This window comes from Nuphar pumila, chromosome 5 (assembly GCF_984573655.1).
Source record: "Nuphar pumila chromosome 5, dmNupPumi1.hap1.1, whole genome shotgun sequence".
Lineage (NCBI taxonomy): Eukaryota > Viridiplantae > Streptophyta > Magnoliopsida > Nymphaeales > Nymphaeaceae > Nuphar > Nuphar pumila.
In genome coordinates, this window is record NC_143253.1 from 19,297,865 (window position 1) to 19,325,578 (window position 27,714).

The window sequence follows — 27,714 nt, forward strand, 5'->3', positions numbered from 1 at the left end:
GATCAAGGCACCATGATCAGAGACCGGTTTGAGCATAATGTTACTCGAGGTGTCAAGTAGGACATCTATAAGAGAACATGCAACTAGTGCCCTGTCCAGCTTACGAAGGCAAGGGGTTGATCTCTTTGCTGGACCAAGAGAATGGTTCCCCACAAGGGGGACTGTTTTGGAATGACAGAAGACCACTTCAGATACCACTACGATTCAAATTGAGTTTCAAAACACTCCTTTTAACCCTTAAGCTTGTACACTTCTCTGACAAGTTAAACAGGTTCAACAAATAATGGCATATTCCTTACATGCTCAGTATATATATATATATATATATATATATATATATATATATATATATATATATATATATATATATATATATATATATATATATATATATATATATAATTACAGAAGCACACCAGCAAATACACTCAATGCTTTTAAAATGGCACAAGCACCCCCAACAAGTCCACAGAGGTTTTCATTGAAAACTTCATGCTTCTTAGACCATGGGCTTGTACTTTTTGTCTTTGATCTAAACGACGACTCTGTTCCATAACAACAATAAAATCAGCTTTACAGCTCTTAATTTTCAAATTTACATCCTCTGTTTCTTACTGCAGCAGACAATAGTTAAGTGGTAATTTCAAGGCAGACAATAGAGTAAAAAGATATGAGTAAAACTAGGGAGGCACCATAAAACTTGTTCCCCACAATTTCAATTTCGGTTCTATCCAAGAATTCTCTTTTGTTCCTGCACCCCTCTGACGTCTCTTCCCTCATAGACTCCGGGCTCTCTTTCTCCTTCTTTCATGGCGTCTTATGTATGACAAGGGTTCAGGAAAAGTTTTCTTCCTCTTGCCTTCATTTCCAACAATGAGATGTTTGTTCTCTTCTGTATTCTCTTTTTTATATTCCTGATCTCTTCACTCTTCTCCATCTGCTTTTTCCCGAGCTCCATTGTTAAGTCTCTCTCTCTCTCTCTCTCTCTCTCTCTCTCTCTCTCTCTCTCTCTCTCTCTCTCTCTCTCTCAGCCGTTTAAAGTAAGAAGGTGATGACCCAGAAAAGCATCTCCTGCATTACACCAGTAGATATTTTCTTTTCTTCTGCATTCGTCTTTTACTCCCAACCTCCTTCGTCCACACCCCATATTATCCGTATGAGAACCTCTCTTTGCTCTCGCTTCTCATGCTAAAATCAAATTCTTCATCTCTCACCTCCTCCTACTTTTCTTCATGGTATCTTAAACTAGAAAGAATCGAGTAATCAAAATACCCTCTTTCTGCTTTCCAATTCCACCTTTATATATTCCTTTCTTCCGCAAATCCTTCTCATTGCTCTCACAACCTACTTCTTCCCTCCTTCCAGTTCAAAACCCTCTCATAGTCTGACTTCCCACTTGCTCTTCTTCCTTCAACGGCTCCCCAAATTTGAGAGGAAGAAGAGGAAATAGAAATATGGGTCAGGCTTCTTCTTCTTCCTCCTCTTTTTCTTCTTTACCACCCACTTCTGCAACCACCCCCTCCGCAAATGAGGGCGACGCCACCAACCAGGACCTCACCATCCTCCTCCCGGACGAGTGCCTCGCCACCATCTTCTCCAAGCTCGGTTGCGACGACCGCAACGCCTCCTCCCTCGTCTGCCGCCGGTGGAAGGCCGTCGAGTCGAAGTCTCGGCAGCGGCTCATCCTCCGGGCTCGCTCCGACCTCTCCCCCTTCCTCCCCCACCTCCTTCTCCGCTTCGACAACGTCTCTGTCCTCGCCCTCAAGTGCTCCCGGAAGCTCATCTCCCTCGACGACAGGGCACTCGCCCGCATTGCCTCCGGCCTCCCCCGCCTCAAGAAACTGAAGCTCAAGGGCTGCGTCGAGATCACGGACCACGGCCTCCACTCCTTCTCCATCTCGTGCTCGCCTTCCCTGAAGAAATTCTCCTGCGGGTCGTGCGGATTCGGCGCCCGCGGGCTCAATTCCATCGTCTCCAATTGCAAGGGGCTCGAGGATCTCTCCGTGAAGCGCCTGCGGAAGCTCGACGTTCAGCCGCAGCATCACGGCGCCACCATGGAGGTGGAGAACGGGCTGCAGAGGCTCTGCCTGAAGGACCTCCACAACGGGCAGCTCTTCTCGCCGCTCATCCGGTCCTCGAAGCGCCTCAGGACCCTCATTGTCTGTCGGAGCTCCGGCGATTGGGACCGGATCCTCGAGGATTCGGGCGACGCCCTGTCCGGGCTCACGGAGCTGCAGATCGACAACGTGCAGTTGGGAGATTGGGGTCTCTCCGCGGTCTCGAAATGCCGGAGCTTGGAGGTGATGTTCCTTAGCCGGGCGACGGATTGCACTGATGTGGGGATCTCTGCAGTGGCGAACGGGTGCAGGAAGCTGAGGAAGATACACTTGGACGGCTGCAAGTTCAATCGAATCGGACACAATGGACTGGTTTCGATCGCCTCCAAGTGCTCGGAATTGCAGGAAATTCTGTTAATGGGAGTTGCCGTGACCGCTGCTGGATTGAAGGCGCTGGCGGAGAATTGCCTGAGCTTGGAGAGGATGGCACTCTGCAACACTGATTCAGTAGGGGATGCAGAGATGCTGTGCGTTGCAGAGAGGTTCGGTGCACTGAGGAAGCTGTGCGTGAAGAATTGCCCTATTACGGATTGTGGGATCGAGGCGATCGGTTGGGGTTGCCCCAACCTGATCAAATTGAAGGTGAAGAGGTGCAGGTCGGTCACGAAGGCCAGCGTCTGCTGGTTGAGGTTGCAGAGGAGGGGACTTGTTGTATCGGTTGATGCTGGTTCGGTGGTAGGAGGTGGGGAGGAGGAGGCGGTGATGGACGAAGGGGCAGCATCTGGTGGGCACGGTAGGCGCAGCAGGAGAGTGTCGTCTTCGGCCACTCATTTGGTGTGTGGTAGTAAAGGGACGATGGTGCTGAGGTCTAAATTGAGTAATGTTGCCTCGGTGTTGTTGGTGAGAAGGGGAAGTGGGTCTTCTTCCTCTACTCATAATTCACAGAGATGATACTCTTTGAATTGGCATGTATGAGCAAATACAAAGAGGTATGATTGCTTAGCATCAGCCTCAGCTTCAACTGCTCTATATAATAGAACAATCATCTGTCAATACGAGTGCAACAGAGTCCGAATGTTTACTTCGGTGTGTTTAGTTTTCCCATCTATTCTTGTTCTTCTGTGAGTGATTGAGATGTGTTTCTTCTTGAATCTCACTTCTGTTGAGTATCAAGATATGAGAAAAGTTCAGTATTCTCCATCAAATCTTTCCTTTTGCTCTTTTTCTCGTTTGTTCTTTTTTTGACGGTTGCCAGTTGGGATCTTGGCTAAGCAATGTGTTGCTTGTAGCCTTATACGTTCACTGCTGTTGTATACATTAGCTTTGGAACGATTTTGTTTTTGTTTTTCTTATCATTTGAGGTCTAACATTGGCATTGTTATCTTAATGGTGTACATCAGCGACGATCAGCAGCTACCATGCTGACTCTGATTTATTAACCTTTCTGGAAATGTTAACTAGTTGTTTACTTGCCCTTGCAAATTGTGCAACTATTTCTTTTCTTTGCTGATCACCAAAATGTTTGCTTATTTGGACATATCTGATATTCCCATGAAAGGCTTAGTTTAAACTTTAAAGTAATTGCTAGATAGCTTTGCACCAAGGACTGATGCTACACGTGGTCGAATGCGGTAGCTAGTTTGTTATGTTGCACTATCATAAGCGAGGGGTCTCATCTCCAATAGTGCATGGGTTATTCCCCAGCTTGCCTATCGAGAAAAAGGGATTGATGCTACAATCATTGTCCCTAGTTGCTATTGCTATTGCCTTTTATATGTTACTACTGTTGTTTCTCTTGTTGTTGCTTGGTCTCTATTCCTTCCTTGATTTGGCCAAGTCACAACCCTTGTATGATTTGATATTTTTGAGATTATTCTGGCAGTGTTTTGGACAGTGCTTGTTTTCTGTAGTGTGATCCATTCTTTGGTTTGCATATATGGGGGTTCATTTGATTGGCTGAATAGAATGTCATGGCTGATGAAAGTTGGATACTTATACCAGTAACATCATGTATCCTCTGGATTTGATATGATAGTATCCAAAATGTACATCTTGGCCTCAAATTCCAACTACAATGCTTGTAAAGGCTGTTCCTGTTTCCAAAATATGTTTTCGTTTGACAAGGCGTAGAGCACTACTTGTGTTTATCAAGTACAATTCTGACTTTAGATGGAATTTTTCAGGGTTTCTATGTCCTTTGCTTGGAAGGTAATGAGCAGTTCTTTGATTTGTGCTAACTTTCAGTGAGAGTAGCCTGCATGTATAATATGATCTACATTGAGAAAATAGTGATATTTCTGCCCTCAATCTGTCCATAGTCCTTTTCTATTATTTGTGAATTGTTCAACTAAGTCTTCAATTCTTGTTTTGGTCTGTACAATTGTCATATATATTGCTGATAGTTTGGATATGTTGCAATAATTTCAAAATACCACATATTTTAGTATTTTCATGCTTTTCTTATTTTTATATTGTAAATATGATTTTTTTTTTACCTTGAACTTTTTGCTATTAAAATTTTTTTGCCGTTTTAGATGTTTGCAAAAGAAAAAAACTGTTGAAATTTATTACTTTCATATTCTTATATTATATTTTATAATTTTATAGGAGATTTTCCCCAGATTTTGCTGAGATCTATAGAAAACCCTATAATATCCCAAAAAGTCCATTGTATCCTTTTTTGGTAGGTCTTACTTCGAATCAACTGAACCATTTGCCTTTAATGTTTTATCATGTGCCATTTTGGCTGAGAAATCATTTTTCTTTGGATGTAGGCGCTGTTATCATCTTTGGCTTCCATTTGTGACTGTACTCTCATTTGTTACTTCAATCCAGAGTTACCGAAAGCTTCTATGATAGGTGGGAAGCTCACTTTTCAGAAACTCGCTTCGGAAGCGTGATACTCCTCGCTTTCAAAACTTGATGAGAACCTCGATTCCCCCACGCTTCTCCTATGCTTTCCACACACTTCATTTATTCTTCTTATATGTTCTCTTACTCAATTTTTCATGTTTTTTATGTGTTTTCTCACTCTTCTCACTCACCTTTATGTCCTTTTTCTAAATTGGTAGTCATCATTTTTAGATTTTGTTAAAAATTAAATTTTTATACTAAAAAATCATGAAATTTAATAGTAGTCACTTTTATTTTAATTTTTATTTGTGTTTCATTTTTATTCTCATTCAATTCTTATGTTTTTTTTTATTCCTCACTTCCTGTTTCCTATACATTTTAAAATGCATCGCTTCTCGCTTCCGCTTCCTTTATTGTTTCCGCTTCCGCTTTTTAGTCTGGCAACCTTGCTTCAATCCTATATTCTTCACAGCTGTTTCATTTGATTTTTTAACTTGTTACAAAATTTTGATGTTCGACAATTTACGAGTCATTGACATTCAGTTTTGGGCCTATTCTTCTAAGACGATCTTGACTGGCTTTATCCATGATAGCAAGGTGCCACATTTGTTACTTTATCCCTTCAATAATGGATTATCCCTATTGCTGAAAGTTTCCATGTTTGACTTTTCAATGGTTTGTCCTTGCTATTCCAGGAACATTTATTACTTCATCTACTGGCTTCTATGTGAATTCTTATGGTTCCTGTAGATCATATCACAATTTTCATGTTATAGATGAAGAATGATATATATTAAGAGTCTGGGCCAACTTGAACATGTTCTTTGGACAAGCACGTACCTACCTGTCATGAAACGTTATGTACTTAGGAACTGGATTGGGTCTAAACCTGCATGGTTCCATGTTGTGCCCATACTCAAGGATTTACATAGCACTGGCAGAAACTCATAAACAACCTGTAGAAATTTCTCTTTCCCTTAACTGTTGATGCTAATCTCATGAGGTCCATGTCCATCCTGGTCTAGAATATGCATACCGTAGGCTTTGGCCATGAAATGAGTTGCATTTCGTCCTTTGTTCTTAGACGATGGAATCAGTTTCCTTCTATTGACTGCTATTCCACGATCACATATGTTTTAGCCTGTTGACACATTAGGGTGCAGTTTGTGGACATTTATGTATATCTACCTTTAGCATAGCAGGATGATTTTCTCAAATACGTTGTAGTAGTTGTTCGTGGCTTTGCTTTTGTGACCATTCATTTGATGGAGTTTACTTGAGAGTGGTTGGAAATCAGCATTCCTGTCATCCATTTTCTTTTTCTAGAGACTGAATCTTCTGATGATTATCCTTGATATGCTGCATTTGTACCCTTTGGTTTAGTTTTTTCTATACCTTGCACCCGCACACACACCCTCTCTCATATTTCCTTGCCTTTATTTTAGCAACAGCAGGAGTTGCACTGTCCCTGATAACTAGTTTGGATTCCATTACCTGCTTTTATTGTTTGTTTCTATCAGCTGTTACTCTTCACCTCAGTTGCTTGGTACTGGCTCTTCAAAATGCCTTGTTTACCGTCTTGATTCTGTTGGTATTTCATGCTTTCTTGATTCGTCCTTGATCTCCTTTTGGATAAACTTGCTGTGTACTTACCATGTGGCTCTTCATCCATGTGGGCGCTTCTAGTCATTCCCTCCACTGACTGACTTGTAACCCTTTTTGTCCCCATGTCTTTGGTCTAAGCTATTCAGTTACCTGATCATGATGGTCATAACTGCCTAGCGTGTCATATAAGTTGTTTATCACTTATCAGATTATGATCAAACATACGGACTTCCAGATATGTTTAAAGCATTGAATTGCCTCAGGAAATTATTGCGGAGTTTGAAGGATGATGTTTTAATGCTAGCATTTTAGTTATTCATCATATCTTCCTTTAATATCACAGGCTTATTCATTTACTTGATGTTTATATTTTCAAGCCCATTGACTTCATGTTTATCTATATAATCTGCTGGTGCAGGGTGCTGAGCTATCAACTACATAGGATTATGTGAGAGAATTGTGTGATTTTTTGTATTCGGGTGGTTATTGGAAAAGCTTATTATTATGATAATCAGCATTCTTGAATTCCAAGGCTTTGCTGTCTTTTGTGTGGCACTGTTTATGAGATGGGAGGATTCCGCATTTGGACAATTGAGTTCACATGTTGGTGTAGGTTGGCGTCGAGTAGGCATTTTTTGTTTTATCTTGGGTTTCATGTCAGTTTGCGTTGGGCCTTTGGCTGCATCCGGTCATATTTTAATCATGTTATGTTGGTATATAGCTCTGTCTTTTCGTAATGCTCGTACCTTATTCACCTTCAAACTCTCCCGATTGGTATATTTTTGGATGGGAAAATAATGTAGACTACAAGGGTTTTAGCAGTAGTATTAAGTTTTATGGTGGTATTCGTTTTTTTTTTAATAATTCAAGGGAAACACCCCCCCACCCATCCGCACATTGGCTGGCTTCCCTCTGGTAAAACCCTTGAGGTCCCCTGCTACTTCCCAGCTTCAATCTTGTGGCAAAGGAGGTAGGTTTCAAACTTGCGATGTCCAGTCAACTTGGTGACATTCACAAGTCATCAACTTCGTGGTATTGGGCCCAAGGGGGGTTGGGCCTTGGCTGCTAGACGGGTAGTTAATTTTCGATTCTGGTGGGTTTCATCCTTCTGTGCAAGCCAACACTTAGTATGGGCTCTTGGGGCAAGGGTCCTAGCCTCAGAGTTCTATGCTGCTGGCAAATGATAGTAGGTATGGCAGGCTGAGCCAGTGCGACCAGGTCTTCCCGGGTGCTGTTTCATCGGGTTATAAAAAAAAATGATTCACCTTCTTGCCCCTTGGAGCAACTATGAGTTTCAAGAGCGATCAATGGAGAATAGGTGATATAAAATGTTTTGTGTACCTTCTCTGCCACTTTGCTAAATTCAATTAAACATCATGATTGTCATGGATGGATGGCGCTCAACACCCAAGTGATGACCATTATTGTTGTCTTTCTTGAGCATTATTGGTCACCCTTGAGATGGATGAGCACCACATTGTCCCATCACTTCTTTTTATCTATAAAGAGATTCTCTCATGCCATAGTCCCACGTGTTTTCTTTACTTGAAGTTACTGACATAATCCAATCCCATCCTCGTGTAAAAAAACATTAAGCAAACTCGGCTATCCGCCCACGGCTCCACACTCCTGGCTAGGTGGGTTGGCTTAAGGTCTTCTTGAAGAGGATGCTAAGAGTAAGAACATATCAAAATAAGTTAGGATGTGGGCATTACCAAATCCAACTAGGTATGTTTTAATCATAGTTAGACTTGGATTGAGACTCTACTAAAAGATAACTAAAATCGAATTCGTGTCTAAAATCCACCCCCGTCCCTTTTTTTGACAGACGATGCACAGCCTTGCACCACGCGTCCTTTTTTTTTTTTTGAAAAAAAAAAAACAAGTCGTCGTGTTTTGAACCTAAAACTCATTTTTTTGCCCAGGTATTTAGCGATGGTTTTGACTGCCGCTAAATACCTTTTGTGCACAAATTTTTTTTGCTCCTTTGATTGCACATGCGATCAGCGGTGCATATAGCGCATATATATAGTTATGTGTATCTTCTAGACCTTTTATCTCCTGGACCACATTTATGTGTTTTTTGTTTAATCTAAGTTCATACGTGAGATCTATATGCTTTATTTACTAGAAAACATGTATTAGTTTAAGCATTTTTTTATGTTTAGACGTGTTTTTAACTTAGTGAAAAAATCATTGGTATATATTGTACCAAAAACTTGATTACATAAAAATCAAGAATCGTAATTAAATTGATTCAATCCAAAGCATCTTTTTTAGTAAATAAGCAATGATAAACGCACAGGTTTGGATTAAGCAAAAAACTTGCACAAATAGGGTCGGGTGTCCTAGTGGGCCCCACATGGGTCTATCCCTAACCCTATGTGCGCCTATTCCAAATCGGATCCGGTTTGGATCCATCTTGCCTCAAAACCCTAAATCGGGTTATGAAAAGAAAACCTATTTTCTTATGTATATTATTTCAAAATTACAAATAGAATAAATGTAATTTTCTTTACTTTTAAAAACCCATAAAACCCTAGTTTGGCTCGACCCATTAGGTTTAAACCCATATGGACCACAGGTCCATATAATTCTTTTACGGAATAAAATCACATTTTTTGCTTAAACAAAACACGCTATCAAATCTTTAAACAAATCATTGTTTTAGCAACTCATTAATTATTAATTATATTAGATTAAAATATCCACTCAAATTATTTTTTACCAAAATACTCATTTGATAAAATCCATTTGCAAGTTACTTAAATACATATAGTTAAGCTCAAAATACTTTGAAAACACTTTGATAAGTTAAAGACACACTTAAATATATAGTTTTAATTATAAATTAACTACTTTTAATAGTTAATTATCTGAAATAATTCTGAAAATACCAATTATCCCTTTATTGACCAGAAATGAGTAAATGAACACGAAATTCATCATGAAATAAAATTTAAAAGTCAGAAACAAATTTTTAATTTGAGGATAAAGATGTTTACTTTATTTATTTATAATCCTAAAAAAATACAGGTTTTACTCTCTCTCTCTCTCTCTCTCTCTCTCTCTCTCTCTCTCTCTCTCTCTCTCTCTCTATATATATATATATATATATATATATATATATATATTATGTGTACTAGAGCGTGAATCTAGATTTTCATTGGTTTTTTCGTTTCTTTTTTTTTTTGAAATTTTGCCGTATGGATGTGATCTGCATGCTTGGTTTTATAGGAATAGGCTCTTGGATCATCCGATTATGATCCATAAGCAAGAGTTTTTAAGGCTTGAATATTAATTACTTAGAATTTTTGTAAATATTCAAGCATCCAAAAATCATGTTTTTTGTCAAAAAGACATGATCAAACAGTCTATTCCTAATAAATGGACCATGTCGAACACATCTACATGGTTGGATTTGCAAAAATTGTGCTCGAATGCCTAATTTACGCTCTAGTTCACATATTTCCAGTTAATATTATATAGAGAGAGAATATGGACCAAAAAAGGTCTAAAATCTACAACCAATAGTGATTGGACAACTCCCCTTCTCCAATGCTTGAGCATCTCAGCGATCAGACCTCATATATTTATTCTTTATAATTTATTTAGTAAGCAATACGCTTTACAAAAGGACTTTAGAACATATAGGCATGTTTTTCGAAATGTGAAAAATATGGCTCACAATGCATTTAAAACTTTACAATATAAAGTATTGTGGGTCATTGATTTTTAGCGCTTTCAAAAAGCATATAAACATCAAAAATTCATAATCCAAAATATGTTGCTCACTAAATGAATGATAAAAAAACCAATATGTAAAGTCCAATAGAAAAGGAACGCCATCAATTATCATCAGTTACCATGCTTATAAAAAAATAATTTTTATATTTTTAATTTATTTTTTATTGTTGAGATTTTGCCAAAAAAAGGATAGATTTAACAATTTCTCACAAGTTTTTGGCTACCGATACTATGCGGTTTTTAACTTTTGTCGCTATGCACATGATGACTCAAACTTGAGATAGGGGAGAAGCTCCTTATCCACATGACTAAGGCCACGAGGGCAACCGCTTGATGTCAGCAAAACTACACCTTGAATATAAACTTTTTTTTAAAAGGCAAGTTGCGGTTAGGTAGATCCCTACCAGTTCAATAAGATGAAATCACCCTTCTATCAATGGGTGTCAATCTGGGGTGATCTTTCCAAGTTTTAGTCAGGCCCCTCTTAACTAATTTGGCTAAATGTCTCACCAAAAATAGTGAATTACAATAACTATATCCACCTTTGCTTCTTTGAAAACTGTACAAAGTATCAACAAGTTCACTTGGGACTGCTTAATTGGACCCCCTGCCCTCTAGGATTTTTGAGATTCTATGCGCGAGATCTGCCCTGCTGGTGACCACCCCTGCTATGTTCTTGCAGGCCCAGCTCCCAAAACCTCCATGCCATTAGTTTCATGGATATAAACTTTTTGTTAATCTGTTTTTTCCTTTTTTTTCAGTTTTCAAAATTTCTGCTTTTAAGAATCCCTTTTAGTTGGGAATTAGCACTAACACAAACCTTAACGATACCATCCAAGAATTTTTTGTTTCAAAATTATTAACCAAGGCATTCACTTTGATGTAGCCATAATTTTCTTAACATGTATCATAGTGCCATATTTAAGATGCCAACTCTCGAGTTGAGACTTTGAACTGTACTTCATATCTGAATCAGATTTTCTTGCCGCACACAGAAATATTAAGTCAGGAATGTGACGTTCCAATTATTGCAGTGCATTGATGCAGCCATTGAGGCTTGCAGCTGGCCTTGTCTCAGCTTAGATAATGTCATGGTCTGGTTGCAAGGCCCACGTGATCGGTAGGACCTACCGATCAACTTTTCATGGTGGTGGATCCTCATAAACTACCAATTCCGTGGAACGAATCAAGTGAGCTATACCCGTATGCCTTCACTACTCTTGCTAAAAAGATCATCACATCAGTCACAAGAAAGTTGCTGCAGAAGAAGGGCTGTCCATTTAAAAAGGGAATTAGCAGTTTCAAATTACTAGGGCTCATCCTCGGACTTTACCCCAATGAAAGTAATTAACAATTTAAACGAGAATCCCCACCAGACTCATAATTTCACTGCTCCTTCCCCCTCTTATGGTCAAGCCGAGGGGAACTGGAATCCCCTTATAAGGCGACTTGTTTAAAGCAGCTGTCATGCTGGGATGACAGAATAAAAGTGTTATCTATTTAACAATTGCATCAACAATGTGACACCAATATAAAGAATATTCATCCATCGGTTCTTTAACTCCAATAGTTCAGACGTATTCTTTTTTTCCTGAGAAAGCTACGAGGAAGGGGAAAAATTGCTCACAGCATGCAATTCCTGCCATGAACAACCTCCATGTAAAAATCAAGACATAAGAACCATCATCATACAAAATCAAAAGTGGAATCCCGCTCTATGATTATTGCAGAGCCTTCTGCAAAACTCTAAGCTTAGCACCTCTGCACCTTCTATTCAGCCTTTCCTCCTCCACAGACGGTGTTATCGGTCGCTTGGTGAGGATTGTTGCAAATCGTCCTTCTATCTTCTGCTTACTCCACTCTTCTTCATAATCATTGTTCCTCACAGGCGAATTAACTTCATCCCTTTTTGTGATATCGAGAAATGTCTGCTTCACGATCCTATCTTCCAAACTGTGGAAGGAAATAACAGCCAGCCGACCACCATAGGCAAGACAGTCAAATGCAGCATACAGGGCATCACGCAATGTGCCAAGCTCATCATTAACTGCTATCCTCAGTGCTTGGAAAACACGTGTCGCAGTCTTCATCCATCCATGCCTCCCTGTATTGCAACTATTAGATGCCCCACTCGTGTTGAATACCTTTTTGTCATTGTATATTTTGCAAAACTACCCCAATGATCAATAAGGAATTTCATTGTTTTAATTTTCATTCTTGCACAGTGAAGCTAGGTGGTACAAGCACATTCCTAACCGCAGGATGAAACCCTTCAATACTTCCCAGTTTGTCATTTAAGGAAATAAGGCACAAGAAGTATTTCAAAACAATGAAACAAATGGTTGTAAGACAAAAGGGTGAGTTTAATGCCAATGAATGATCCCTGCATTCATTTCTCTAACCAATTAGGATCTTTTATTTTTTTTTTTGGCTCTCATTACCAAATATAAATTTAAACCTGAATAAACAATTTTTTCAGGCTTGATCTAAGACCCAGTCTGAAGCAACTGACTAAAATCCCGAGAATTTTTATGCTACAACTTGAAATGTTTTCTGGAGATACCTTTCCAAATCCTTGAGAATCCAACTTAAGGCAGTTCTACGATGAAATATAACATCTCAAAGGAGTTCACACACATATAAACAAATCTTGGTCTAGCCTAGACAAATAAATCAATATTAGGAGACCATCATGTTATTATTGAGCTAATCTGCAAGGATAAGATTCCATGGAATCATTGTCTTTAGTTTTTACAGAACTCTTGTTCATCCAGATGAATTCATTCAATTTAATACATTCAGTTTTCTGACAAACTGCTTGCATGAGAGTATTTATTTCATAGTCTAGTAGTCCCAGTGATTTTCTAGTATTGCATTGATTGTGCTGTGAATCGGACCATAAAAAAGGGATATCCATAATTTATTTAGTAGAGGACATGCAATAGGTGGGAAGCTTTTGATGTTTAGACCGACTTGGGAATGGAAAGCTGCCTGCTTTTCAAAACAGAAGTAGTCATGAATCATAAGTCATAGATCTCAGTTCTCCATAATGTCTTGAGATTAAGAAATAAAGATTTTTGAAGTAATTGTTGTATAGATTTTAAATATTTAGTTGATAAAAAGTATCAATTGTTAACTTAAAATATTTATTTTGGGTTTGAATAAGATGGCTGGAAGTTGTCACACTGCCATAACCGAGAATTCTCGGGTTTGAATCCAACAGGGGTTATCCCCCCAGCTTACCTATCCCAAAAATATATATATATATATATATATATATATAATATTTGTTTAGACATACTAAAAAGCATTGCATAATTTGTGTCAGCTGTTGAACAAAAGGTTTCTTAAATATTTTTAGCACCTTGATATACAAAGTATACTATTAACAAATGTTTTTCTTGTCTCAAGTATTTAATACATGATTGAGATCTAGGATTGATTAATATAGTTTCACACATAAATCCCACTTTACTTCCCAAAGAATTCCCCATTTCACTTTTCACTTCTCTTTCCCAAATCCTTTTAAAATTTAAATGTCACATGCTACTTTGATTCCCGATTGTTTTCGAGTTTCGCTTCTCACTCCATTGGTTATAGTATAGGCAGGTTTCTAAAGGAACATAATAGTCCAAATTGCATCAAAATTTTCATAATAAAAGAAAAAGAATTTACATCAAAACAATTAGGTCAAAAACATGTTTCAGAGTTAATAAACCATGGAAAGTGCATCTCCAAGTTTGATTACATGTTACGGACCACCCCAGGGTCCGACCCGACTCAAAGACGCCCGTCCAAGATCCAATCCAGGTGGTTCTAGAAAACCGCCCAGCCTAGAGTCCCTTCATGGCTGGGAGAGAGAGAGACCTTCCAAGATGGGATCGTGGAGGTCTACCCGCCTAGAGTCCCATCTAGGCTGGGATGCCCCCTTGTATTTTATTATTTTGCCCTTTGTAAACTCTATAAATAGGTGTTCATAGCCTACATGTTTTTTAATGAAGTTTATTCAGAGATTTCCCTAAGTTTCGTTCTTAACTTCGATTCTTGATTTTCTGAGAGAACAAATTTCTCCCTCGCCTTTTCTTCAACACCCATCACCGACACGGAGAGAACACCTTTTCTCCCAACCTTGTTGTCGACCCCTCTCCACCATGCGTTCCCTTGTACAGTCGTCCAGTAAAGACGACCCACTCTTTCCTCCCTGACTCGCTCCCGTTATCATGGTGCACGCCCCTCTATCTTGAGTCGCGCCTCACGCCTAGCTTGTCGGAATCCGCAATACCGACCTCCCCTGAGCTTGGGTCCTGACAATGGTATCAGAGTCGGACGACAATGCCCGATGGCTTTCTAGACATGTGGTTTAATTGTTCTCAGTCCGCACCAAGCCCGGTTCACATTTTGGTGTAGCCTAGACACTTTGGGGAGGGGTTTGACTAATCCAGGTGCTCGACAGTGGTTTTGGGATGTTTCTGCCTTGTGTGCAAAAGCTCCACGCCTACCCGGCTGTATGCACACTCGACACTACCGGTGTTGTTTATTGTATCTCTACCCATGTGATTCAATCAATAGGTGAGCCCCTAGGATTGGTCCCAACGACCAGGTCAGCCCCCCTCCTTAGTCTCGTGCCTTTCTAGCTAGGGCCCAAGCCCTTCTTAAATTTGTATTCGTAGATCGCTTCTATCTGGACCCATTCGCAATCCTGGACACTCGAAACATGACACGAGAACAAGAGATAAAAGGCGAGCTGCGTATGGAGGTTCACGAGCAAGTGAATGTGCTCAACGGGAAACTGGACGAATAATTCCAGCATATCCTAATGGTTCTGGACACCATCCAAAATCGAAGGCGGAACGAACGTTCCCCAGTACGTCTTGGGGAATACAGCTTGGGTGGCCAAGGCTCGGATTCCACCAACGGACCCTACCAAGCTCGCCAACCCCTGTTGGAGTTTCCGAAATTTACCAGAGCAGACCCCACGAGCTGGTTGTTCTGAGTTGAGCAGTACTTCATGATTGCCAAGATCCCTGATGAGGACCGAGTTGCATTCGCCTCGATCCACATGGAGGAGGAGGTCATCTGATGGTACCACTAGTTGAAAACCCAGTTGAGAACACCTCTTTGGGAGGCCTTTTCGAGAGCTTTGGTGATACGTTTCAGTATGTCTGCCTACACCAATCACAATGTCACACTGTCAAAGATCCGCAGGGCAACGTTATCGATTACCAAGCAGAGTTTGAGAGGTTGAGGAACCTCGTCATTGGATGGTCCCAGGAGTTGTTGATTGGGACGTTTATTGTTGATCTCAAGTCAGACTGATCGAGGTCCAAACCGTGAGGCCCATATCATTGATGCAGTGTTCTGAATTGACACGCGTGGTCAAGGAGAAACTCTCCAAGATAAGCTCGTGTTGGACCCGTACCAGCAGGACCTACAGTTAGAGATTCACGCCCCCAGTGAATTCGAACTCCAACTGATCTTCGTCTCGTCCCTCATGCGAGTTTGTTCCTCAACGGGCTACCGACCGGACCACAAATCAACCTTCGCAACTGGGGCGTATGATGAAATCTCTCCCCAAGGTTTAGGTGAAGCGGCTCTCACGCGAGCACATGGAGGAGCGCCGCAAGAAGGGCCACTATTATCACTATGATGAGGTGTGGGCGAAGGACCATAAGTACAAGGTACTTGTGTGATAGCGAGGCCGAGGATGGAACGCCCAGTGATGTCAAGTTATCCGACTCGAGTGAATACGTAACGAGGAAGGTTTAGGAGACTTCGTACCATGCACTAGCCAGTGTGGAGGTACCCCAGAAAATGAGAGTACCAGGTAGAATCGGACAGTTGTTTATATTTGTGCTGATAGACACCGGTTCAACGCACAACTTTGTGTATGCGTAGACTACAAAAAAGGGCCAAGTGAGCGACCACACCTCAGCATCCCTTCGATGTGGTGGTTGGGAACGACAGCAAGCTTAGATGCACCGCCCTTTGCCCTGAAGTCTGGCTAGAAAATGAGGGAACGATCCTAACCGCAGATATGTATGCATTACCGATCAAGGGTATGGACGTGGTACTAGAGATGCAGTGGCTTCAGTCCTTGGGTTTTGTCCGGTGGAGCTTCAAAGACATGACCATGGAGTTTGAGTACGGCAGACATCAAGTGGAGATCCGAGCTCCTCCCCAGTCACCTTCCTCTATGGCTGAGTCCAAACAAGTCATCAAGGCGGTTTAGGAGGGCGTGTCGTAGATATTCCTGATGATGACGGTAGAGGGGGTTCCCATGACCCTAGACGAGACTCGAATTGATCTGAAGGCCTTACTCCATGGGTTCGGCAAGGTGTTTGACGAGCCTAAAGGCCTACCGCCCTCTCGGTCTCATGATCATGCGATCCCTATAGAGCTCGGGGCCAAGTCGACCAATGTGTAGCCCTACTGATATGCACACGCTCAACACTAGAGATTGAGCACTTTGTGAAGAAGATGCTTGCAGATGGGATCATATAGGTCAGCAAGAGTCCATATTCTTCTCCGGTCCTTTTGGTGAAGAAAGACGGATCTTGGCAGTTTTGTATCGATTACCAGGCTCTTAATCAGATTACGATTAAGGACAAGTGCCTAATTCCAGTGATCGACAAGATGTTGGACGAACTTCACGGGATGCACTTCTTTTCGAAGCTGGATCATAGATACAACTACCACCAGATCTGCATGACCCCGGATGATATCCCGAAGACTGCATTCTGAACGCATGATGGACACTACGAGTTTCTGGCGATGCCTTTCGGACTCACTAACGCTCCAACAATGTTTCAAGGCCTCATGAATGACGTCTTTCGACACTACCTCTGGCGATACATATTGATCTTCTTCGACAACATCTTGATCTACAGCCCTGCTTGGGAAGACCATATGCGACATTTGCAGATTGCCCTGGAGACCCTCACTAAGCATCGATTGTATGCTAAACAAAATAGAGCTTTGGTCAAGCTCGTGTCCGCTACTTGGGACACATCATCTCAAGCTAGGGTATGGAGATGGACCTCGAGAAAGTCAAGGCGATGCAAAGTTGACTGGTGCCCTAGTCTCTCAAGAAACTACGAAGGTTCTTCGGCCTTACCGGGTACTACCACAAATTCATTCAGGGGTATGCTCAGATTGCCCACCTCCTGACCACCCTACTAAAGAAGGGCACCTTCAGCTGGAGCCCAGAGGCTATTGCGGCCTTCGAGTCCCTGAAGGAGGTCATGACTCGAGCGCCTGTGTTGGTCCTACCGGATTTCATGAAGACCTTCGTGGTTGAGACCGACATGTCCAAGCTAGGTATAGGTGTTGTTCTCACACAGGAGAAACACCCCTTAACTTATTTCAACAAGGTCATCGCAACTGAGAAGCGAGACTTGCCCACGTACGAGGAGTTCATGGTCATCATCCTGGTCGTGGACAAACGGCGGTTGTACCTGATTGAACAACATTTTGTAGTGAGGACAGGCCATAGAAGTCCCAAGTACATGCTTGAACAATGAGTGAGCACGCCTACCCAGCAGAAGTTGGATCTCGAAGCTCTTCGGGTACGACTTTGAGATCCAATACTGCAAGGGTGCAGACGCCCTCTCACAACGGAGACACAAGGACGAGCTAGTGTGCCTCAGTATGACTGCAGTCATGTTCCCATTCTTGGATGACCTCCAATGGGAGTATGTGGTGCACGACTTCCTCTCTTCAGTCAGGATGCAGATTCGGAGATGAGAGACTCACGAGTTTGAAATCTGGGAAAATTTGGTGATGCACCGTGGCGGAAAGTGGTTCCTCCCAGATTTGGTCTTACGACCCTCCTCATAGACCAGTATCACACAAATCTAACAGCGGGATATGAGGGAGTTCATCGAACTTATTGAAGATTGAGCATGGGAGTTTGCGTGGAAGGGGATGAAGAAACAAGTTCGACAGGTAGTGGGGTGATGTGTGTGTCAGCGAGTTAAGTACGAGGTGGCCTTCCCTGTAGGGTTGTTACAACCTTCACTTATACCAAACTGTGTTTGGGATGACATATCGATGTTTTATCGACGAGCTCCCCTCCGTGCAGGGAAAGTGCGTTGTCATGGTGGTAGTGGATCGTATGTCCAAGTATGGCCACTTCCTAGTCGTGGCTCACCCGTACACTGCCAAGTCCATCGATGAGTTGTTTGTGCGCATGGTGTTCCGCCTGCACGGGATGTCCTGTACCATCATCAACGACAAAAAACCGGTGTTCGTCAGCACCTTCTAGGTGAAGTTCTTTCAGTTGTAGGCTATGTCCATGGATTCGCCTAATAGGCTACCGCATCGACGTGATGTGATGCAGGTGCGACACCCAATGCGGCAAAACTCAATAAACCAGAGTGCAATCAACACACACCTAGGGTTATTTTTGTCCAAAATGGACTCTATCAACTTTGACTGAGTCCATTTTGGTCCATTAAAAAAATTAAGGGGAGGGAGGGTTAGGGCACGATTCATCCCCTCCCCTTCCACGACTCTCCTACTCTTCGACTCCTCTCCTCCCTCTCTCACTCCTCTCCTCTTCTGACGGCGGAGACGATGATGACCTCCTTCTCTCCTCTTTCGACGGTGGCGACATCCTCGTCTTCCGACGATGAAGGTACGTCTCTTTCTCTCTCCTTTTCTTCCTCCGCCTCCTCCTCCTCTCTTTCTTCTTCTTTTTCCTTCTTCGCCTCCTCTTTTTCTTTTTTTCTTCTTCTTCCTTCTCCTCCTCCTCCAGCATTTTTTTCTTTCTTTCTTATCCTCCTCCCTCAACCGCCTCCTCTTCTCTTTCTTCTTCCTTCTCCTTCCTCCTCCCCTCGTTGGTGCAAGGGCCGAACCTAGGCTTGCTAGGTTCGGTTATATTAAACCTAGGCTTGGGTTCAGTTGGGTTATGAGTTCGGCCAACCTTTTTTTTATGAATTTTCTTTTAATAAAACTTTTATTATATATACCCCCGCACCCAAGTTTTTTTAAAGTGCCACACCAGCACCCGTATTTGCACCTTCATCTGCACCCACACCTATGTGACATAGGTGGCAGGGGACAAAGCTAGCCATGAGTGCCGCTTATCATCCCCAGACAGATAGACAAAAGTACTGAACCTGTGCTTGGAAGACTATCTTTGCACCCTTGTGGGTGATCGACCCAAGGTGTGGGTAAGGCTTCTACCATGGGCTGAGTGGTCCTATAACATGGCCTACCACTCCGTCGTATAGGCGACTCCGTTCCAGGCTGTGTATAGGCGGTCTCCTCCGACCATAGCCGAATATGTGGGTGGAGTTGTGTGAGCAGATGCAGTAGAAGCATCCTTATTGGAGAGAGACCACCTCCTGCGATTACTACAATGGAATATGGTTGCAGCCCAGGAGAGGATGAAGCGGGCGTACGACCAGAAGCATCGCCCGCGACAGTTCTAGGTGGGTGGCCTTGTGCTCCTCAAATTGTCACCCCATCGGCAATGCACAGTTCAACAAATACATCAGCACAAGCTAGCAGCCCGCCTCTATGGGTCTTTTCCCATCTTGAAGAAGGTTGGGTGAGTGGCTTATCGCTTGGACCTTTCTGCAAGAGCTCAGGTAAACCTTGTGTTCCATATTTCATGCCTTAAGCCCTATAAAGGGGAACCACTAGATGAGAGCTCGGCCCTGCCCAAATTGGGAGATACTTCGCCGCAGCCCTTTAGGGTACTTGGAAAAGAAGACGGAGGAAGGATAGTCACTTGGTCATTGAGGTGTTAGTTCAGTGGACCGAAAGTGGTGTTGATGAGGCAACCTCTGAAGAGAAGGACCGGCTAACAGCACAATACCCGAAGTTCTCGCCTTAAGGACAAGGCGAGTTTGAGAGGAGTAGATTGTAAAGGACCACCCCAAGATCTGACCCGACCTAGAGACGCCCCTCCAGGATCCGATCCAGGTGATTACAGAAAACTGCCCAGCCTAGAGTCCCTTCTAGGCTAGGGCAGAGAGAGAGAGAGAGACCTTCCAGGATGGGACTGTGGAGGTCAACCAGCCTAGAGTCCCATCTAGGCTGGGATGCCCTATTGTATTTTACTCTTTTGTCCTTTGTAAACTCTATAAATAGGTGTACATAACCGACATGTTTTTTTAATAAAGTTTATTCAAAGATTTCTTTAAGCTTCGTTATTAGCTTTGGTTATTGATTCTCTAAGGGAGCATATTTCTTCCTCGCTTATTCTTTCACGTTCATCACCGACCCAAAAGGAACGCCCTTTCTCCCTTGTCGTCGACCCCTCTCCACCACACGTTCCCTTGTGCAGTCGTCTAGGAGAGACAACCCACTCTCTCCTCCCCACGCTGCTCGCTCCCAATCTCGTGGTGTGTGCCCCTCTCTCTTGAGCCATACCTTAAGCCTGAATTCGGGTCCTGACATTAAGTAATTGGAAATCCAAAATGCTTCCAGTGTGCTGCAACATATATACATATTATAAAGCATATAAGATGCATTTTACTTGTGTATTGCCAACATTTCTCTTTATATTTTAGTTGATCTTTCTAATTGCAGCATATACAGTGTATATGTTGTGCTGTCTGTTCAACACACAAAACCCAATCCCAATACATAAACGCCATATGCACACACCCATGTATGAATACATGCATACATGTACTTATGCGACACCCTATCCACATCTAGGTAACAGTACTAGTTACAGCAGCAACAAAAACAAACACTCGAGATAACTGCATCCTTGCATTTGGCATAAAAAAGAAACACAAAGTGGTGACAAGTATGCATAAATACCTGCTGACCCACCACAAGCACTTCGCACAAGGTCTACCAATTCAGTTGTAGAATGCAATCCTCCTCCTAAGCGTGCCCTCATGATTTTAGTCTGCAGTTTGTGCCAATTGCTCTCCTCCCCATATTCACGCAAAATTCGGCCAACTTCAGCCTCGGGCCATGAATTCAGGATATCTTCTGCTTTTAGACTTGCCTGTCACAAACCTGTCCAATCAGTTAAATAAGGTCTTCAACACAGTCCAAACTCTTATTATAAACTAAAACTTCGAAACTAAATAAATGAACTTCCTACACATGCACAAAGACATATATAGTGAGGATATACCAACTCTTTTAAAAACATAAGATCCATAGAAAAATAGAAATTGCAAAAAAATGAGGGTGCACACAGACACAAGCAACAGGCATCAAAATCAACAAAAGTAGTTAAGCTGCAGGCTCAAGGAGCAATACAATGGTACTTGACACATGAGCACTTGCGCAAATGCTACATAACATACAGAAAAACTATCTCGCATAAATATGAAATTATTGTGGATGTAGCAAACAGCGCAGAAACACTGACTTTGATCAACCAAGTTGATCAAATCAGCTTGTGAGAGAGAGAGGCTCAAGGAAGACAAAAATGTGGTGTGGAGAGAGATAATAAATGAAATTAAACAAGGAATGTTATACGTGTGGGAAGAGAGGGATTGACTTCTATAAATAATAAAAACCTCTATTCATTGGTTAGAAAGAGGGAATCAGTAAACACCAAATTTTTTTCATTGGGTAGGTTTGGCATGTTTTTTAGTATATATATATATATATATATATATATATATATATATATATATATATATATACTAAAAAACATGCCAAACCTACCCAATGAAAAAAATTTGGTGTTTTTGTTTTCAAAATTCTGACTGTACAGATGTGTTCAGCATGATTGATTTACTAGAAATAGACACTTGGATCATGAATTTTAGATAGAAAAAATGGTATTTAGAGACTCGAAAAATTATGAAAATTGTATGCCGTTGATTTTTGAAACTTATAAAAACCTATCCATGCATCGGAATCAAATGCTTCAAAAACTAATTCCTAATAAAACAAGCATATAGATCACATCTCTACAGTTCGAATTCTGAAAAAAAACACCAAAAAATACAATAAAACGTGTGGTGGGTAGGTTTGGCATGTTTTTTAGTGGGTAGGTTTTCAATCCTATATATAGGGAAATGAAAACCTCCCCAATGGAAAACCCTCCCAAATCTCCCTAATGGACATTTTATTGGATTTTTGGTGTTTTTTACAAATTTCAACCGTACTGATGTGATCTATATGCTTGTTTTATTAGGAATCAGTTCTTGGAGCATTTGATTCTGATGCATGGATAGGTTTCATTAAGTTTCAAAATCAACAGCATACAATTTTCATAAATTTTCGAGGCTCCAAATGCCATTTTTTTATATACAAAATTTATGATCCAAGTGTTGATTTATAGTAAATCAATCATGTTGAACACATCTGTAAGGTCAGGATTTTGAAAAAAACACTAAAAATTTTTCACTGAGGTTTGGGAGGTTTTCATTCCCTTTATATATATATATATATATATAGATATAGATATAGAGAGAGAGAGAGAGAAATTGGTAGCTGCTCACATGTTAGGTGCGAAATGATAACGTGCTAAATGGGTTTTTCTGCCCTTCCAGTGTTTTTTTTGCAGTTATGACCCCATAAATGTGTCGGGCATGGTCGATTTACGAGGAATCCACACCTGGATCATGTGTTTTCGATGAAAAATGATATTTGGAGCCTCAAAAATTTACAAAGATTTTGGACTGTTGATTTTTTTAACCTTATAAAAGCCCACCCATGTGTCGGAATTGAACGCTTCAAGAGCTGATCCCTATAAAATCAAGTACAAAGATCACATCTGTACGGTCAGAATTTAAAAATAAAATGAAAAAAAATGCTGAAAACAGCATTTAGCACGTTCATTTCACACCTAATATGTGAGCAGCTACCAATCACTATATATATAGTGATGGGTAGGTGCTTAATGCATAGGTGCTGAACCCATGCTTAATCGCGCTTACCGTCCATCACGCGCATTGATGGACGGTCAGCACGCAAAAAAAATTGCGTCAAAAAATGCTAAACAGCGCCAAAACACGCAAAAAAATGTTTTTAGCAGCCCTCAAAACCGCCGCTAAAGGGTCACAGGGACGTCCGCAGTATTATAAATTTGTAATGCCACACGCATCCCTGTGACCCTTTAGCGGCTGTTTTGCGCGCTGTTAAAAGCTTTTGTGTGCGTTCTGAAGCTTTTTAGCATTTTTTTTTGTTTTTTGTGTGCTGACCATCCATCAACACGCGCGATGGACCGTCACCGCGATTAAGCACGGGTTCAGCACCTATGCATTAAGCACCTACCAGTTTTCCTAATAATATATAGAGGCTGATTCTATACACATAACTGTGTAGGCAGCCTTATATACTCTACCGTTTTCTGGTCATTGTGCTACTGGAAGGTGGTGAAATCAATACCATCTCAAAGGGTGCAATGTCCTATACCCATATTGGGTCTTATCACAGCTTGTAACTAGATATAGAATGTTTAGACTCATGAATGTCCTTCACTGTAATAATTCGGACAATTTTGGACCCAGCTTGACTTGGAAGAAGTCACTCCTTGACTTGCATTATTCTGGCATCAGATTGACCAGAAACCATCAAGGCGGTACCGCCCATGCTGGCTGGTGTACCCTAATGGTTGCAGCCAATCTGATGGTGGAATGTGGCCAAAAAATGCTAAACTGTATCACCATCCTGGTATACTCAAGTGTACAAAACATTTTCCATATATATAGTATGATCTTTCCCTTTGTCCTAGTTTTACAAAACTCTTGCATTCTACCACACTTCTGTCATGTCCCATATATGTCTCGGTGCATATGCTACACAGCCATCAGAAGTAACATATGCTTAATAAACTTCCCCAGCATTTCTCATTGAAAAAACATATGCTTAATGAACCAGAAAATTCTTGAAGAGCATAAAAGTGCAGAAAGCAAATGTCATTAAAGGAAACAGAGACTGAAAAAAGAAGTACAGCCCTTACCAAAGGATTCATACGCATATCAAGTGGGCCATCATTGAGCACACTAAATCCCCTTTCGGCATTGTTGACCTGCAAGACTATACAACAATCATTTTCTACATTAAATAGGCCCTATCATAAAGATGAAGGCATGCTTGTTCTGTAAGTTGGCATTGGGCAAAAAGCTGATAAAAAATTATGCTACTGATACAAGAAACCAACAACCGCTGAGGTGCAACTCGGGTTTTAGCATTACATAGAAATGAATGCATGAATATGACTTATAAAGCTAGCCACATGATCATGATGACAATGATGACTGAAGTGCGAGAACGACGGTTAAGAATAGAGATTAAGCAAAGATTTCCTCCACTAGAACACATTAAGATGTTGCAGTAATAGCAAAAACATTCAAACAGTGTGCATCATAATTCTCACATTCTGCTTTCATCATCAATAAGCCTTAACCAACACATGGCGCCAGTTTCAAATTATGCCACACAGCCTATAAAATTAAGCTCTTGGACTGAATGTTCACAAATCCAAAAGCTAACAAAATGAACATGACATTTCCTCAAAAAAAGAAAATGAAAGAAAATGAAAAATGGCTTAGGAAGAATAGCAAAGCAAACCTTAGTAGCATAACAAAACATGTTCCGACCCATAGGCAGACAGAAAAAACAGATATGGTAAAGGCAACTCATGCATGGTGAATGAATCACTAGTTCACTACTCTTGTAGTTAGAAAAACTAACCTGCATAGAAGACATCCCCAAGTCCATTAAAATACCATCAACTCCTTCAGATGCAATATTTTCATCAACCTGCTGAATAGTCGATTTTATATCTCTAAAGTTCCTTACAAAGGTATATCTTTTCAGTACTGAACCTTTTCTGTCAGCATCATCATTGTTAAGAATCAAATCGAGCTGGACATTAGCCATTTTATGCACAGCAGAATCAATGTCCAATCCAATAAAGATCTCCAACTCGGGATGAGATTGAATTATCTGCATAAGGACAAGCGAAATACGAAAGGTGTAAAAGAGTTATAATCCCCATAAATTAAGAAGGAAGACAGAAGGAAACACCATTATAAAGGTTAATGTCAAACCAAGAAGTGTCTAAAACACATTGCCAAAGCATCAGAACCCAGCCGCCAGTTTAAAGGTCAATTAAAGAAGTAGAACCAAACACACAGACACTTTCGACAACAAATTATAATTCTGATCAAGAAACTTATCCAGAAAAGTAGGACAGGTGCACGGTGTGCTTCTCAATGAAATTTCCAAACTTATCCCACTTTCTGGATATAAGTGGGGTGAATCCAATCGCCTTTTTTTCCTATTTAAAGCTTAAATTAAGCATAACTAAAAAACCAAACTTTGATGAATCAAACATTAATTTCCTATGGTAAAGGTCAAACCATGAAGTAAAACTAAATAACAAGCTTAGTAGTTGAAATCGCTAAGTGGTGCCTAGGTGCTAGACAGCAGCTAGAGACCCCCAAAAAATAAAATTATTTTTATAAAATATGAAAAAATATAAAAACTAAGAAAAAATCCTAGAAAAAAAATATCTCAAGTCTCAAGACATGCATTCAAAATATAATTATAATGTTTTAAAACATATAAAAAACAAGAATACAAAAATTAACCTAAATGATCCCCCACCTAGGCACTCCAAGGTGCTAAGAAGTAGGACTAAAATATCAAGGCGTTCTGAAGATACCGAAATTCTAACCGTCTAATGCAGAGGTGAAACCGATCACAAGAATTACATTAAGGAAAATGCTCTCGACGAGTCAAAACTCTAGGTACATTAAGGAAAATGCTCTCGAGGAGTCAAAACTCTAGGTCTCTCTACTACAAACAGTAAGGGTATGGTTGCTTGTCACAGAACGGAAACAGAATCGGACACCACCACCTCCCCCCCCCCCCACACACACACACACACGGGAACGCTTTCTGGGGAAAAGGGGGTCCAGCGAGCATTTTGGCACGCTCGATGCAAATCCAACATCCCATGTTTGTTTCGACATTTTAGGCACTGCGGAAACGCACGCCCGTGAATGAGTTTCTGCAGAAAAGGGGAGTTTTCCGTGGCAAGCAAACGCCCCCTAAAGGAAAAGATAGAACTACTCAAATTCAGCGGAGCCAGAAACACCGTCTCTGTGAATCCAAACTTCCGTCTAGCATCAGAAGCATTCTGAAGAACCAAAACCTTGGTTTCCAAAAACCGTAAGGCTATGTTTGGGAGCCTCGCAATGGGATGGAACCACAGTTTCAATGTGTTGCCAAAATATCGTTTTGACAATGTGTGATGTTGAGAGATGGAGTTGCCAAAAATATCCTCTCGTGAAAGGTGTTGAAATGTGGTGTTGGGCCTGCCAACACCAGTCCCAACGCATTGTTTCAGCAACGCCGCTGCTCCCAAACGGCAAGAGAGTATGAGAGGAAGGCGGAAACCACAACACAACCTCCGATTCAACGCTCCCAAACATACCCTAATTTTCAGAATAAAAACATACTGCGGAATCAAAACCCTAGTTTCCTAAAGACCTAATTTTTCTGCAAAAAAAAAATACGAAGAACCAAAATCCTAATTTCCTGAAACCTAATTTTTCTGCGAAAAACATGCTGAAAAACCAAATCCGTAGTTTTCTAATCCCTAATTTCTCCAATTCAAACCCTATAAAGAGGCAAAACCTGAAATTCCAGATGTTTCTCATAACGTCCATAAAAGACCAGAAAACACCACCAATGCATCAAAATGAACTCGGAACAAATCAACCAAAACACTCTCAGATTAAGAAAAAATAAAAACTTGCAAATCCAAAAAGACAAACAAAAATAATAAAAAAAAAAAAGAAACAGAAGGGTAAAAAAGAGGGAGGCAACAGTTCTGGCGAAAGTACGAACAGCAGAGGAATGGCCGGCAGCACCCATGGTGCAATCGACGAAGGAGAGGAGGGGCCGGCTGCGGCGGTCGAAGACGTCGAGGACTTCGCCGAGGAGGACGGGGACGTGAGAGCCGTTGGAGAGGAAGAAGTCGAGCTCCTCCTGCTTGAAGTGCCGGGTGGAGCGGGTTCTCCGGACGAGGGAGTCCGGGAGGGGTCGGGAGACGCTCCTCCTGGGCGACCCCTTAGAGGAAGCATGGGCGGTGGTGGTGGCACTGGTCCGGCGAGTGAGGAGCTTCGTAGGGAAGAGAGCAACAGGAGAGACTCTCAGATGATAGAGTCTCTCCATATGAGAGAGAGAGAGAGAGAGAGAGAGAGGCACTCACTCGCACGGTAGGAAGGGAGGGAGGGAGGGAGGTCACGTTTGGGAGCCTTCTATCGGGATAGAAAAAACTGTTGTGCATGCAATGCCAAAACATGGTTTTGAAAATTTAAGGTATGTTTGATCGCGCGTTCCGAGGGACACCGGGACCGCGCTGAAAGCTGTTGCTAACAAGCGCAGAACGCAGAACGCAGAGGACGGCGAACACCGTCCCAAACCCCCTCCCATACAAGGTTTTTTCTTTGATTTTCATTGATTAGGGCTTTGAATCAAATATTTTTAATTAGAGTTTTTGTTATTT

The 27,714-nt window shown here is 41.4% G+C and overlaps 1 protein-coding gene and 1 pseudogene across 2 annotated transcripts; one reads left to right on the top strand and one right to left on the bottom strand.

The window, feature by feature from the left end:
* The first annotated feature begins 729 nt into the window (after positions 1-729).
* LOC149837011 (putative F-box/LRR-repeat protein 8 pseudogene) lies at positions 730-3,444 on the top strand (annotated as a pseudogene). The gene has a single exon (XR_016432079.1). The product of XR_016432079.1 is annotated as a putative F-box/LRR-repeat protein 8 pseudogene (transcript).
* An 8,294-nt stretch (positions 3,445-11,738) lies between these two features.
* LOC149837012 (mraW methylase family protein) lies at positions 11,739-27,380 on the bottom strand. Its single transcript, XM_090007947.1, has 5 exons — positions 27,054-27,380; positions 24,888-25,142; positions 24,154-24,222; positions 21,042-21,234; positions 11,739-12,366 (listed from the first exon to the last, which is right to left on the bottom strand). The coding sequence occupies exons 1-5, from the start codon at positions 27,378-27,380 to the stop codon at positions 11,984-11,986; spliced, it is 1,227 nt and encodes a 408-aa protein (XP_089864073.1). The 3' UTR covers positions 11,739-11,983.
* Between the last annotated feature and the right edge of the window lie 334 nt (positions 27,381-27,714).

Coding starts and splice junctions, on each gene's coding strand:
- LOC149837012 (XM_090007947.1), bottom strand. CDS start 27,380: ATGGAGAGACTCTATCATCTGAGAGTCTCTCCTGTTGCTCTCTTCCCT. Junction 24,223..24,887: donor TGGGGATGTCTTCTATGCAG/GTTAGTTTTTCT, acceptor ATAGTCTTGCAG/GTCAACAATGCCGAAAGGGG. Junction 12,367..21,041: donor TGCTTGTGGTGGGTCAGCAG/GTATTTATGCAT, acceptor GTTGCAATACAG/GGAGGCATGGATGGATGAAG.